We start from the raw sequence: 10,954 nt of genomic DNA, 5'->3' as shown, positions 1-10,954 counted from the left end.
AGTGTCTCACTTGTAGGCCTTGAAAACTCGCTCGGACTACCTGACCCGAAATGCATCCGGCCGCGTGTAATAATGAGGACTTAGGGGACAAAGCAAATTCAATGGTTGAACTCTGGGAAGCTCAAGGCGTTTGAATGCAACCCGGGCGTCTGTGCTTTTAGCGGGGCTTAGAGCTCTCTGCATACTCTACATAATATACTTCAAGATATATCGGATAATTCAAACTAGATAGGGTCTAGATACTCTGTGTCCATACCACCCGCAGTGTTAGAAATTATGTTAAGCTAACTAAAGATATCTGTGCTTAAGAAGACTTAACCTGAATTTAGAATTTAGGATGGTATAATAACGCACAAATAATACTTAATTACCTGTTACCTGCGCAATTACTTTTGTCAACCAATTAACAATTAATGAATTCGACTTTCCTATTATCTGAATTAAGGGATGTGCAGATCAAGGAGGGTTTATTAATAACTTATAATACTTCAAAAACAAGCTAAATAACCATGCTATACCTCGAGCGATGTTATTGAAATAGCAGTTGTCGTCCATCTAGTTGTATTTTTGCTCCCCTTGCTATGTCATTAGGCAGCAGTTCGGGAATTTTCTCTTCGTAAAACGTGTGAAATGTTCCGCAATTTTTTCCTGGACTATATAACTAACAGCTGAGCGACTGCAACCTCTTCCCAAGGGCTTCTGGGCAGTCGTACCTTTTTTCTTTCGATATCCGGTACTATTGACGTCATTTTGCCGGATATGGCAAAAGCCGAGGCGGCGGTGAAAGTCTTGCTAATTAATAGTCAACGCTAGCTGGATATAAAGAATTAGTCGGGGAATTTGAGTCAATCAGAAACAGAGAAATATTTTGAATAGATGCCAAAAACTAAGAGCTAGAGTTAATCGGTGATTATGTGAGAACGTTTGCCTTTGTTAGTGTATTGATGTTTCAGCTTCATTACCGGAAGCTGACCAACAAACACACCACTAAGATAAGATATTGTGAATAGGTTGTAAATAGGATATAAGCTCACCAAGGTAAATATCTACGTACCTCCCAAAATATATTTTGTTAATCCTAGAGTATGGTCAATGATACGGACAAAACTAGGAGGGGATTCGTCAGCGGTTTTTTTTTTTTGAAACTGCATAATTTAGAAATGTCCGAAAGCGTGGGAGCCTGGAAGGGAATCGTGCATGGCTTCTTGCGTGAAACAACTTCAAGCGTTTGAAAGAAATACTCAAACGATTGCCTTTGTTAGTGTATTGATGTTTCAGCTTCATTACCGGAAGCTGACCAACAAACACACCATTAAGATAAGATATTGTGAATAGGTTGTAAATAGGATATAAGCTCACCAAGGTAAATATCTATATACGTCCGGCTCCCAAAATAGATTTTGTTTATCCTAGAGTATGGTCAATAATTCGGACAAAACTAGGAGGGGATTCGCAAGCGGTTTTTTTTTTGTTGAAACTGCATAATTTACAAATGCCCGACAGCGTAAGAGCCTGGAAGCAAATCGTGCATAGCTTCTTAGTGAAACAACTTCGAGCGTTTGAAAGAAATACTCAAACTACTGAAACTCAAATATCAAGAAAGCAGACTTCGTGTTTTATATTGCTATCCCAGACGAGTAGGTTTTGACAACAATACCCTAAATAGCCAATTACAAACATAGAAATTCACGGGTAAAATTCTACTTCCTTTATCTCGATCTGTGTTTTATGTACAAACATGCCGCACTTAAATGGTGAAATTCTTCAATAAAGTGCATATAGTGTTAGCTGTCTTTATTTGTCTTTGTACAGGGTGTCAACGCTTTGAGTTACAAGAAAAAACGGTAGGAAAGAGACGCTAGCTCACCGATAATGGCCCAATACTTCGAAAACAGTTTTAAATTTCATTTCCTCGCCAAACTCACCAAATGTTGCCTCGCAATACCCACGTGAGTATGACGTAATCTTTTATTATTACTATTGATTATAATAATTTACTTCTTATGTAACGCAAAATATGACATGTAAATATGATCCACTCTCTGGCATGAATAAAAATTAAAGTTTCTATGAATTATCTTGAATCTTAAATTAACAAATATTTTATTTATTATTGTTTTTTGTGAATAAAGTTTCTTTTTACTTACTAGCACTAAAATTAGAATCTGTTAGCATTCGTACCTAGTAACAGACATTGTTTTTCTAAAACATTGGAAACAAATATCATCAATCATCTACTCAGTTCACTGTTTTAGCCACTTTTGTGCTCTTGGGTTGCCCAGGATAAATTTAGAATAGTCGACATTGATAAAAAAGTTCCGAACGTCAACTGCCCACTGGCGATATTGCCTTCAATTGTTCCTATTGTTACGTAATTAAGGAGAGATCATTTTTAATGCATGCCGAGTTAATTGCGTTTTGCACATTTACCCACTTTTATTGATCGTGCATAAAACGACCAAGTTTCTTGCTTTTTGCTTATAATTGAAAGTTCAAGGTCTTTGGAAAAAATAAAGTATCTTGAATTGGTGGAGTTTTTATTTTTCTATGAAAGGTTTAATTTCAAGTTTAATACGCAATATAACTGATACAGTCTCATAGCCCTCCTGCAAAATATGACATGTAAATATGATCTAGTGCTCCTTGCGATGAAACCAAACTAAACTAAGTGTGAAAACGAACTCTTCAATGCAAGAATATAATCAATAATGTTATTAGTGATATTTAACTGAAGAATCACTTTCAAAAAATATAAACATGATTAAAATATTTGAATATATTGTAACGACAGGGGTTGTTATTAAAGAAAAATGTCTGTCTTAAATGATGCGCTCTAAGAAGAGTTTTATAAGAATTTAAATTATTTACTGCTCAGAGGACATTCTAAAGTTTGGCACCCGCTATAAATAACCTGTCTCCAAATGTGTCTTAATAAGGGGTAATTCTGAGAAGTGATAATTACAATTTAGACTTAACATTAGTATATCTGGTTCAAACACTCATTAATAATTTATAAAGAAAAAGCAAAAGAAATTAATTTTTTAAAGAATGCCTTTTTATCTGATAAAGACAAGGCTAAACTTAACATTCAATTTTTTAGACCAAATAAACCCCAAATCTAAATATTAGTGCAAGAATGAGTTGATCTATACTGATCAGAGATTTTGAAGCCGTTCAAAAAACTTGCAGTCGTGTATTATCATGTTTAAAAAAACTCTCGGCTTCGCCTCGATTTTTGAAACCTGATAATACACTCCTGCTCGTTTCTTTTAAACAGTACAGAACGTTGCTTAACGTTAAATAAATCCGTAATGTCTTGAGCTGGTAGCACGTGAGCGTTACTGGAAGAAAGAGAGGAAACCATTGAAAAGAAACCAGAACAAGGATTTTGCATAATATGGTAAGAACATGGAAGCGAGCCAAAAAGTCGGACAGCACTAGTACTGTTCTGTATACGTTGCAATGAGCTTGTTAAGATGTATAGTTTTTAAACCATGCCACGATACTCAATGCATTCGGTAATGAATGCTTGAACAAGTGTTTGTGCTGAGTTACAAAGTCGTATATGTCTTCTCCATATGACAACGCCAAGTCCATGTTTTCATCAACAAATCAAGAGATCTGATCAGCAAAAAAAACAAAACAAAACAAGCAAACAGCCAAAGTGTGAACATAAATCTGCAAGGGTGATCGTACTATGCAAAAAAGAAAATTAAAATATATTTTAAAAAGACCATAGACGCCAGTAGAGCTTCAACAGAGCGGTGTTGTAGACAGCTTCTTTTGCAATTTTTTGCGGCTTCAAAAAGCGGAGCAATAACAGAGATGTTCTGCTAAAATTTTCGCACAGAAGAGAAGAAGACAGCGAAGAAGAAGAAGAAGACAGCGAAGAAGAAGAAGAAGAAGAAGAAGAAGAAGAAGAAGAAGAAGAAGAAGAAGAAGAGACTATAACACATTAAAATTAATGAGAGATCCTATGGATAACAATTTTTCTTTTCCGTTACAGACTGATGCCTAGGCCAAACGTTGAACTTTTCATGAGACGAACCAAACTCTAAATTAGTTGGGTCGACCTAAGTTAAATTAAGATCGTCTGTTGGGTCAGACGTAACCTGTTCCAGGCTCTCAGTTAGTGGGGAAGACGCGAAAGTGAAAGGCACGCGAAATGTTGGCGGAGCGTGTTTGCGCTTTCTCAATTCAGCAGACCCTACTATCTCGGAGCCTGGAACAGGCTAGGTCAGACGTCAAACTTAGGACGCGTCGAACCAATCAACTGAATCAGAGCAAAAAGCAATTCTAGCAGAGCGAGGCTAAATACACAACATTATTATATAAATTTTAAAGTTATTAGTTTTTTTTCGTCGCAGGTGAATTTACCGGGTTTTTTTTATTTATTATTTTTTTGTGAATAAAGTTTTTTTTACTTACCAGCACTAAAATTAGAATCTGTTAACATTTGTACCTAGTAACAGACATTGTTTTTCTAAAACATTGGCAACAAATATCATCCATCATCTCCTCAGATCACTGTTTTAGCCACTTTTGTGCTTCTGGGTTGCCCAGGGTTAAATTTCGAATAGTCGACATTGATAAAAAAGTTCCGAACGTCAACTGCCCACTGGCGATATTGCCTTCAATTGTTCATACTGTTACGTAATTAAAGGAAGACCCACTTTTTTCTCGTGCATGCCGAGCTTATTGCTTTTTGCACATATACCCACTTTTATTGATCGTGCATAAAACGACAAAGTTTCTTGCTTTTTGCTTATGATTAAAAGCCCAAGGTCTTTGGAAAAAATAAAGTATCTTGAATTGGTGGATTTTTTTTTTTGAAGGGTTCCAAGTTTAATACGCAATACAATATACAGTCTCATAGCCCAACTGCTCCTTCACTGGACCCACGTATTATGATAGTCTCGATTAATTCACCCTAATTAAGATATTAAGCCAAGGTCGAAAATACATATACTGTTCGTCGGGATTTCAGCTCTTGTTAAGTGCTTTTTTCAGTCAGAATCATAGGAGTATTTATTTCTCGCAGCTTGTCCTTTGACAGATCAGTTCTTTTTTCAGTTACTGGCGTGAACACTACTAGGTCAGTAACAAGCGACTGGCACGGTTGGATACGACAGAAAGAACGGTTAGAGCAGCTGTGAAGTTCACTTGATAACAGTCTTAGGTATGTATTATCTTTCATTGAAGATATAACTTACACATCGAATACCTTTACACCTATCAGATTTCGAGCAACGACTATTAACTAACGCTATTCCACTTTTTCAGTCTGCGACCCCAGAAATGCTTTGATAAACAAACCACTCCCCAAAGGGCTTGTTAAGGCTAAATTCACGTATTTTTTACATGTCTTTTCATTTCTTGACCAAACTTTCCAGATAGACTACGATTACTGACCAAATGATATTAAGTTTTTGTTTGACGCAAAATGTTAAATTGTGATGTCACCAAGGCTGACATCACCAAAATGGGTTAAATGCAGTTTATAATTTCAAAGTCAAACTTACATCATTTGAAATGGCTTTAGAAGAGGAGTAAAACAGTGAAAACCGTACAACCCGAGTTATAAGACTTCAAAGAAATTTGATTTCACCCCCTGGAACCATACTTTTCCTTAAAAAACGATCCCTCTGATATTTTTTTCACACTTTTTGGCAAAATAAGCTGATTTTCCGGCGACACATACCTTTTATAGTTGGCCAAAATCGTATCATAATAGATTTTTGTTTTTTGACTCAAAAACACTAGTTTAAGCAAACCAAAAAATTGATCACGTGACATTTCATGACGTCACAAAACTGTTTTCCGGGTTTTTGCGCAGTTAGGAATTTCTTTTTTCAAATTTTTCTTTTTCCTTTAGCTTTCGACAGTAAAGATGTGTTACTCGAAAATAAAACTCTGAAATTAAGACTTGTTTTAAAAGGGGGGTACCCGGTTTTTGCTATCCGAATTTATCCAAATTCAAAATGTCATATCTCAGCGTATATTTGAGATACTGAAAAAAAAATTTCAGCTTTCAAATTCCCTCGAATAGTTCTTTCAAAAACGATATGAAAATTTGGGAGATTCAAAAGTTTAAAATTTACGTATGAATGACGTCAGCAAATATGACGTCATAATTTGACATTTGGTGTCATCCTATGAGCAATTTTGATTGGCCTGATGTTTCGTATTTTCAGGCCAAGTTTGGTTGGGAAAGAGTGAAAGCAAGCAAAGTTATTTTAAATTATTCGAAATTGTCACGTTTTGATAAGCCATTTGGGGCTGGTTTGGCCCCACCGTGAATTGACACCTTTCTCGAGGCCCTCGCATGGTACAATTTGTTTTCTAGGACTTAAAAAAGTAAGGTTAATTAAAGTGTTTTTTTTTTTTCGTTTCATGAATTTGCGCTTTACACACCATTAGGACAGTCAAGGAAGGTCAATTTCTCCCATTTTTTGATATCATATCAGTCGATTTTATTGTTGTCTTTCTGCTTTGTGATCGAATTTTAGAAACCTTGAAATGGTATCAATAATAAAGTTGTTGGTGTTGTTCACTACCATTGGTGCTGTCTATAGCGAGGGCGGTAAGTTGTGAATTATGAGATGTAGAAGACATAACAACTAGGACTGTATTTTTGTCCCCAACATTTGTAGTTATCGTTTGAAACTATACTCCCAGTATAGGTTATTAGGATGTGTACCTGTCATTTTGTAAACTCGTTTCATATCGTCAATACCCGATACTATAGCGTTTTAGGGTGTCGCAAATGACACTGTCCTTTCGCTCGTATTTTTTTTTTGACTTTTCATCGTTATTGTTAATAAGCTTACATAGAACATCTCGGCTACTGAGAGTAGGCTTTGATAGATTGTGTTGGCAAAACTAGCATAATATGCTACTAGCAGTGCTAAAATTATGCCAACAACTGTGCTGGTTTTGTAAATTATGCTCATTTTTTAGCCAAAAATGCAGAAATCGTGCTTCAGCTTTTTACTAAATTGAGTAAAAACACCTCAACATCTATGTAAAGCACAAGTAAATGGCAAACACACTTACCCTATTTTCATGTAGAAACTCTAAGAGGGCATGATTCATTGTCTAACACCTTTAAAGACTAAATCAATTAACAACCAGCAAGCAGACGCCATCTTGGGTAACCGCCGAGCAAGTTATGCGCATGCATTCGAGCCCCAGGCCTTCGTCAGAACGAATCCGCCAAGCAAGCGAGCGATCAACAAGTCATCAAGTGACAAAGAAGCTACAAAGCAGCCTTCCTGGGTATATATTTTTAAGAAAACGCGAAATAAAACTTTAAAGTAAAATTTCGTCCCCGTATTGGTCCTCGTCTTTGAATAAAAAAGGTCTTTAAAGGAGGTCCTTAAAGGAGGGAGATCTTCGCAAAGTTAGTAAGTTAGCTACATGCAGTGGAACTTTGGATTCGCTCTAACGAAGAGCCTACGCTTGAAACGTCCATCCTCTAAACTCCCCACCCCCCACCCCCAGTCTACCTTCACTTGTGAAATCAGGATAAACCCAGATCTTTGGGTTTTACACCACCATCAACGCAACACCACAGTTTCCTTGTTAACTAGCCCCAATATTTATAGTTATCTTTATTGTGTTTCCAGACCATAAATGGGGCTATGTAAACATCACAGAAGATGGCGGTTAGTATAACTGGAGCTACATAAACCTTTAGTTAGTTACTGTCCTTCTGTATTAGAGCGAAATTTGATCTGGTACGCAAAATGCAATTTGTTAAAGAACCTCGAGATCTGGGAAATCCATGACAGGTTCTTGAGAATAGTAGATCCTAAAGAGGCGTTCAAAAAAGGTACAGCCATAGAAGACAGTGCAAGCTTTTGACCCAGACGATAATAAGGCATTTTATAAGACAGTTATTTCTCGTCCACCTTATGAGTTTGAATGGCTTCTCCTTCATTCTAATCTAACTTACCCGCTGAAGAGATTTCAGTGTAATGAACATATAGTGTAGAAATTAGTTTGGTAATTCATACTAAACGTATGATTAGTGGAAAAGTGTCCTGCGACTTTCACACAAATCATGAGAAAAGTCAGATTGACGTGCTCACAAGCGTTTTTAACCCAGTGATAAATTCGTAAATTTGTTTTGGCGTCTCATTGGTAGATTGAATTAATTATTTTACGTTATGTTTGAAGGGGTTGGTTCTGAAACAAACTGTACGGAGCTGCGTCGGTTTGGGGGTCAAACAGGATAAAGTACTAAGTTTTATCAACTACAATTAGTTTTGTCAACGTTGATAAAGTCACTTTTATAATAATCACCTTTATAGGGTGTTCCGTCGGATTGAGGTTGAAACGAGAACAATAGTTTTATCAACAAAGTTTATAAAATTTCTTTTTACCACCTTAAAAGTGCGTTAATAAAACCAAATTTATCGAATTTCAGTACTCTCAATATCATCTGATTTTTAAAGAGCAGCTGCAATTTACCTGGCTTTTATCGTCGTCTTGTTGATAGAAGTGACTGCCATGGCATGTTTTGAGTCAGAGCGAATAACACAAGTTTCGCTCTACCGAAGGTAGGTTTTTGTACATTACGCTTTTAATTTGTTTCCCCACTAAAATGCTCCATTTTTTAATTTCCTTGTTCGTTATAGTGAAAGGTCCTGAAGACTGGCACGATCTAAAGCTGAACAAAACCAATCAGTGTGGTGGAAATAGACAATCCCCAATAAACATCAAAACAAGCGAGGTTGAGGAAGAAGATAGCTACCGTCGTTTAAAAATCGCTTTTGACAACACAAGGGGACTTGTTACTGGAACGCTTGAAAACACTGGGCATTCACCTGAACTTATAATTGCTGATTCCAATGGAGCTTCACTAACTGGAGGTCCCCTTGGGAATAACAAATTCGAATTAATCCAGTTTCATGTTCACTTTGGCTGTGTTAATGAACGCGGGTCTGAACACAAGCTCAATGGAAAACAACTGTCTGGTGAGGTAAGCGATAACAACGACGTGAACCTTTTTTCTTTTACATTTTACACGGTTCGGTATTTCAGTTTTCTCATATCCTGCATGGCCCGTGATGTCTTTGTTAAGGGAAACGATTACAATGGACGAAACGATTACCCAGGGCGGACGGGAATGTATATAAATCACCAATATTCAGTGCTGAGCCATATTACTCGCAATTGCGGGCGCAGTGCTTTCTTGAGTGATCTTTCAGTGGGCAACAAAGTGGGAGTATGCAAAAGTTGAAAAAGAGTAACCAGAAGTTATTGTTGTATAGGAAACATCTTACTATTTAGACACTAAACGATCAAGTGCCTCTACTAGGTCCCTACTTGAACCAACTCATCGGGAATGACCTTAAACTTCTTTTGTCTTCCCCAGCTTCACATGGTATTTGGTCATGATGAAGAACCACGAGTTGTTGTAGCCGTTTGGATTAAGGTACAACCTGCAGTCTACCTTCCTTCCAGCAATTCGACCTCTATATAAACATTTCAACTTGCATATGCAGAGCAACCTTCCCCTCCCCTTCCCCTCCTTCGTAAAGAAATAAAATCCTATTCTTGCAAAACGTGGCTATAACCATCCACAGACAAAAAAATTCTAATAATTCAGAGCAGTTTGCTATGAAAGTGCTAGTCTATTTACTCAAGAATATTTTTTATTTCCTTTAAATTAAATAAGGCCGAAATGTAAAGCCTACAGAGACTTTCATTAATTTTTAACCAGTTGTGTCACCTTCGAAAAAAACGGGCACCTAAACCAGTCAAAAAAATTGAAATAATGAATTCTTGAGAAGTCTATTTGGATGCACCTGAAAATAATTATGCGTGACCTGAAGTGGAAATTAAAATTATAACAAGCCTTTTTGGAAGATGGCGTCATTTTAATTCTACGACCATAATCCTTTCGTTTTTCCTGTTCATATATAAATTTGGTAATCCCAGCGACATTGCAATTACCAAAGCCGTAATTTGAAACAAAGCAAAACATGAAGGATTCTGGTCGTAGTATTAGAGGAACGTCATCTTGACGTCATTCTAAATTGTTTAATTATTATAGGCAGCTTCCAAGGGAAACAAAATTTTTGGAAAGTTGGCAAATCTGATGCACCACATTATCAAGCCTGGTAGGTGTTTTAGAGAAACTATAAGCGAAGAATACAAAAACAGCCAAAACCCATCACCATCTAGCAGCTACTATTTAATTGTGATACCATAGCGTAGTAGGAGGATGCACCGACCCTCTTCGTGCTGTGATATAATTTTCGTTAGATTTTAGAGCGGGCATGCTCCGCAATATCACAAAATCAGATCACAAGCTACTACTAACAAAGCTACTAATACAAAATGAGACCAATAACTAAAAGCCTCCTCCGCTAGTCTGCTTCACAGCCGTTCTTTGTACTCGTCACGCAACGCTCTTCTTGGGGAGGAACGTTGCGTGACGACACAAAGAACGGCTGTACGTGGAGCAGACCATTCCTCCGCAGGATACTGTGATTAAGGCATAGTTTTAACATAGCTTAAAACACACACAGTCGTGCAGCGCTTGTAGTCATATATTCCAAATTCAAAATTGTTCCCTAACTTCCTTTCATTAAAAGCAAGATTGTTTTACTGGACGATTGATAAGACACGAGCCTCGAGTTACTTGCATGGCTTCAAAAGATATAGCTTAGGTTCGTAGGTTAAACAATTATTTTAGGGTATCAAAAAATTGTTATAAGCAGTTAGCTATTAACAATAATGTCTCTCTGATCCACCATAAGATTACATTAAACCTTCTGTTCAACTGCCAGTTACAGAGCCAATGAGATGGAGACAAGTATTTTGCAACTTTAAATGTGGGTCTGAATCTGGTGTGCGAACGTCGGTTATTAGTTAATAATATTTCCAACCCTAGAACAATCCGTAAACTTTTTGCATCTTGAGAACGCACCTCGATAGCTTC

The 10,954-nt window shown here is 36.9% G+C and overlaps 1 protein-coding gene across 1 annotated transcript; it reads left to right on the top strand.

Annotated features, from left to right (window-relative positions):
* Positions 1-6,519: 6,519 nt before the first annotated feature.
* Positions 6,520-10,222, top strand: LOC140922462 (carbonic anhydrase 13-like). The gene is made up of 5 exons (XM_073372446.1): positions 6,520-6,583; positions 7,724-7,834; positions 8,643-8,986; positions 9,383-9,442; positions 10,064-10,222. Exons 1-5 carry the CDS (start codon positions 6,520-6,522, stop codon positions 10,220-10,222), a joined length of 738 nt encoding a protein of 245 aa, XP_073228547.1.
* Positions 10,223-10,954: the final 732 nt, after the last annotated feature.

This window comes from Porites lutea, chromosome 13 (genome assembly GCF_958299795.1).
Source record: "Porites lutea chromosome 13, jaPorLute2.1, whole genome shotgun sequence".
NCBI lineage: Eukaryota > Metazoa > Cnidaria > Anthozoa > Scleractinia > Poritidae > Porites > Porites lutea.
This window is presented reverse-complemented; position numbering and strand designations above follow the sequence as displayed.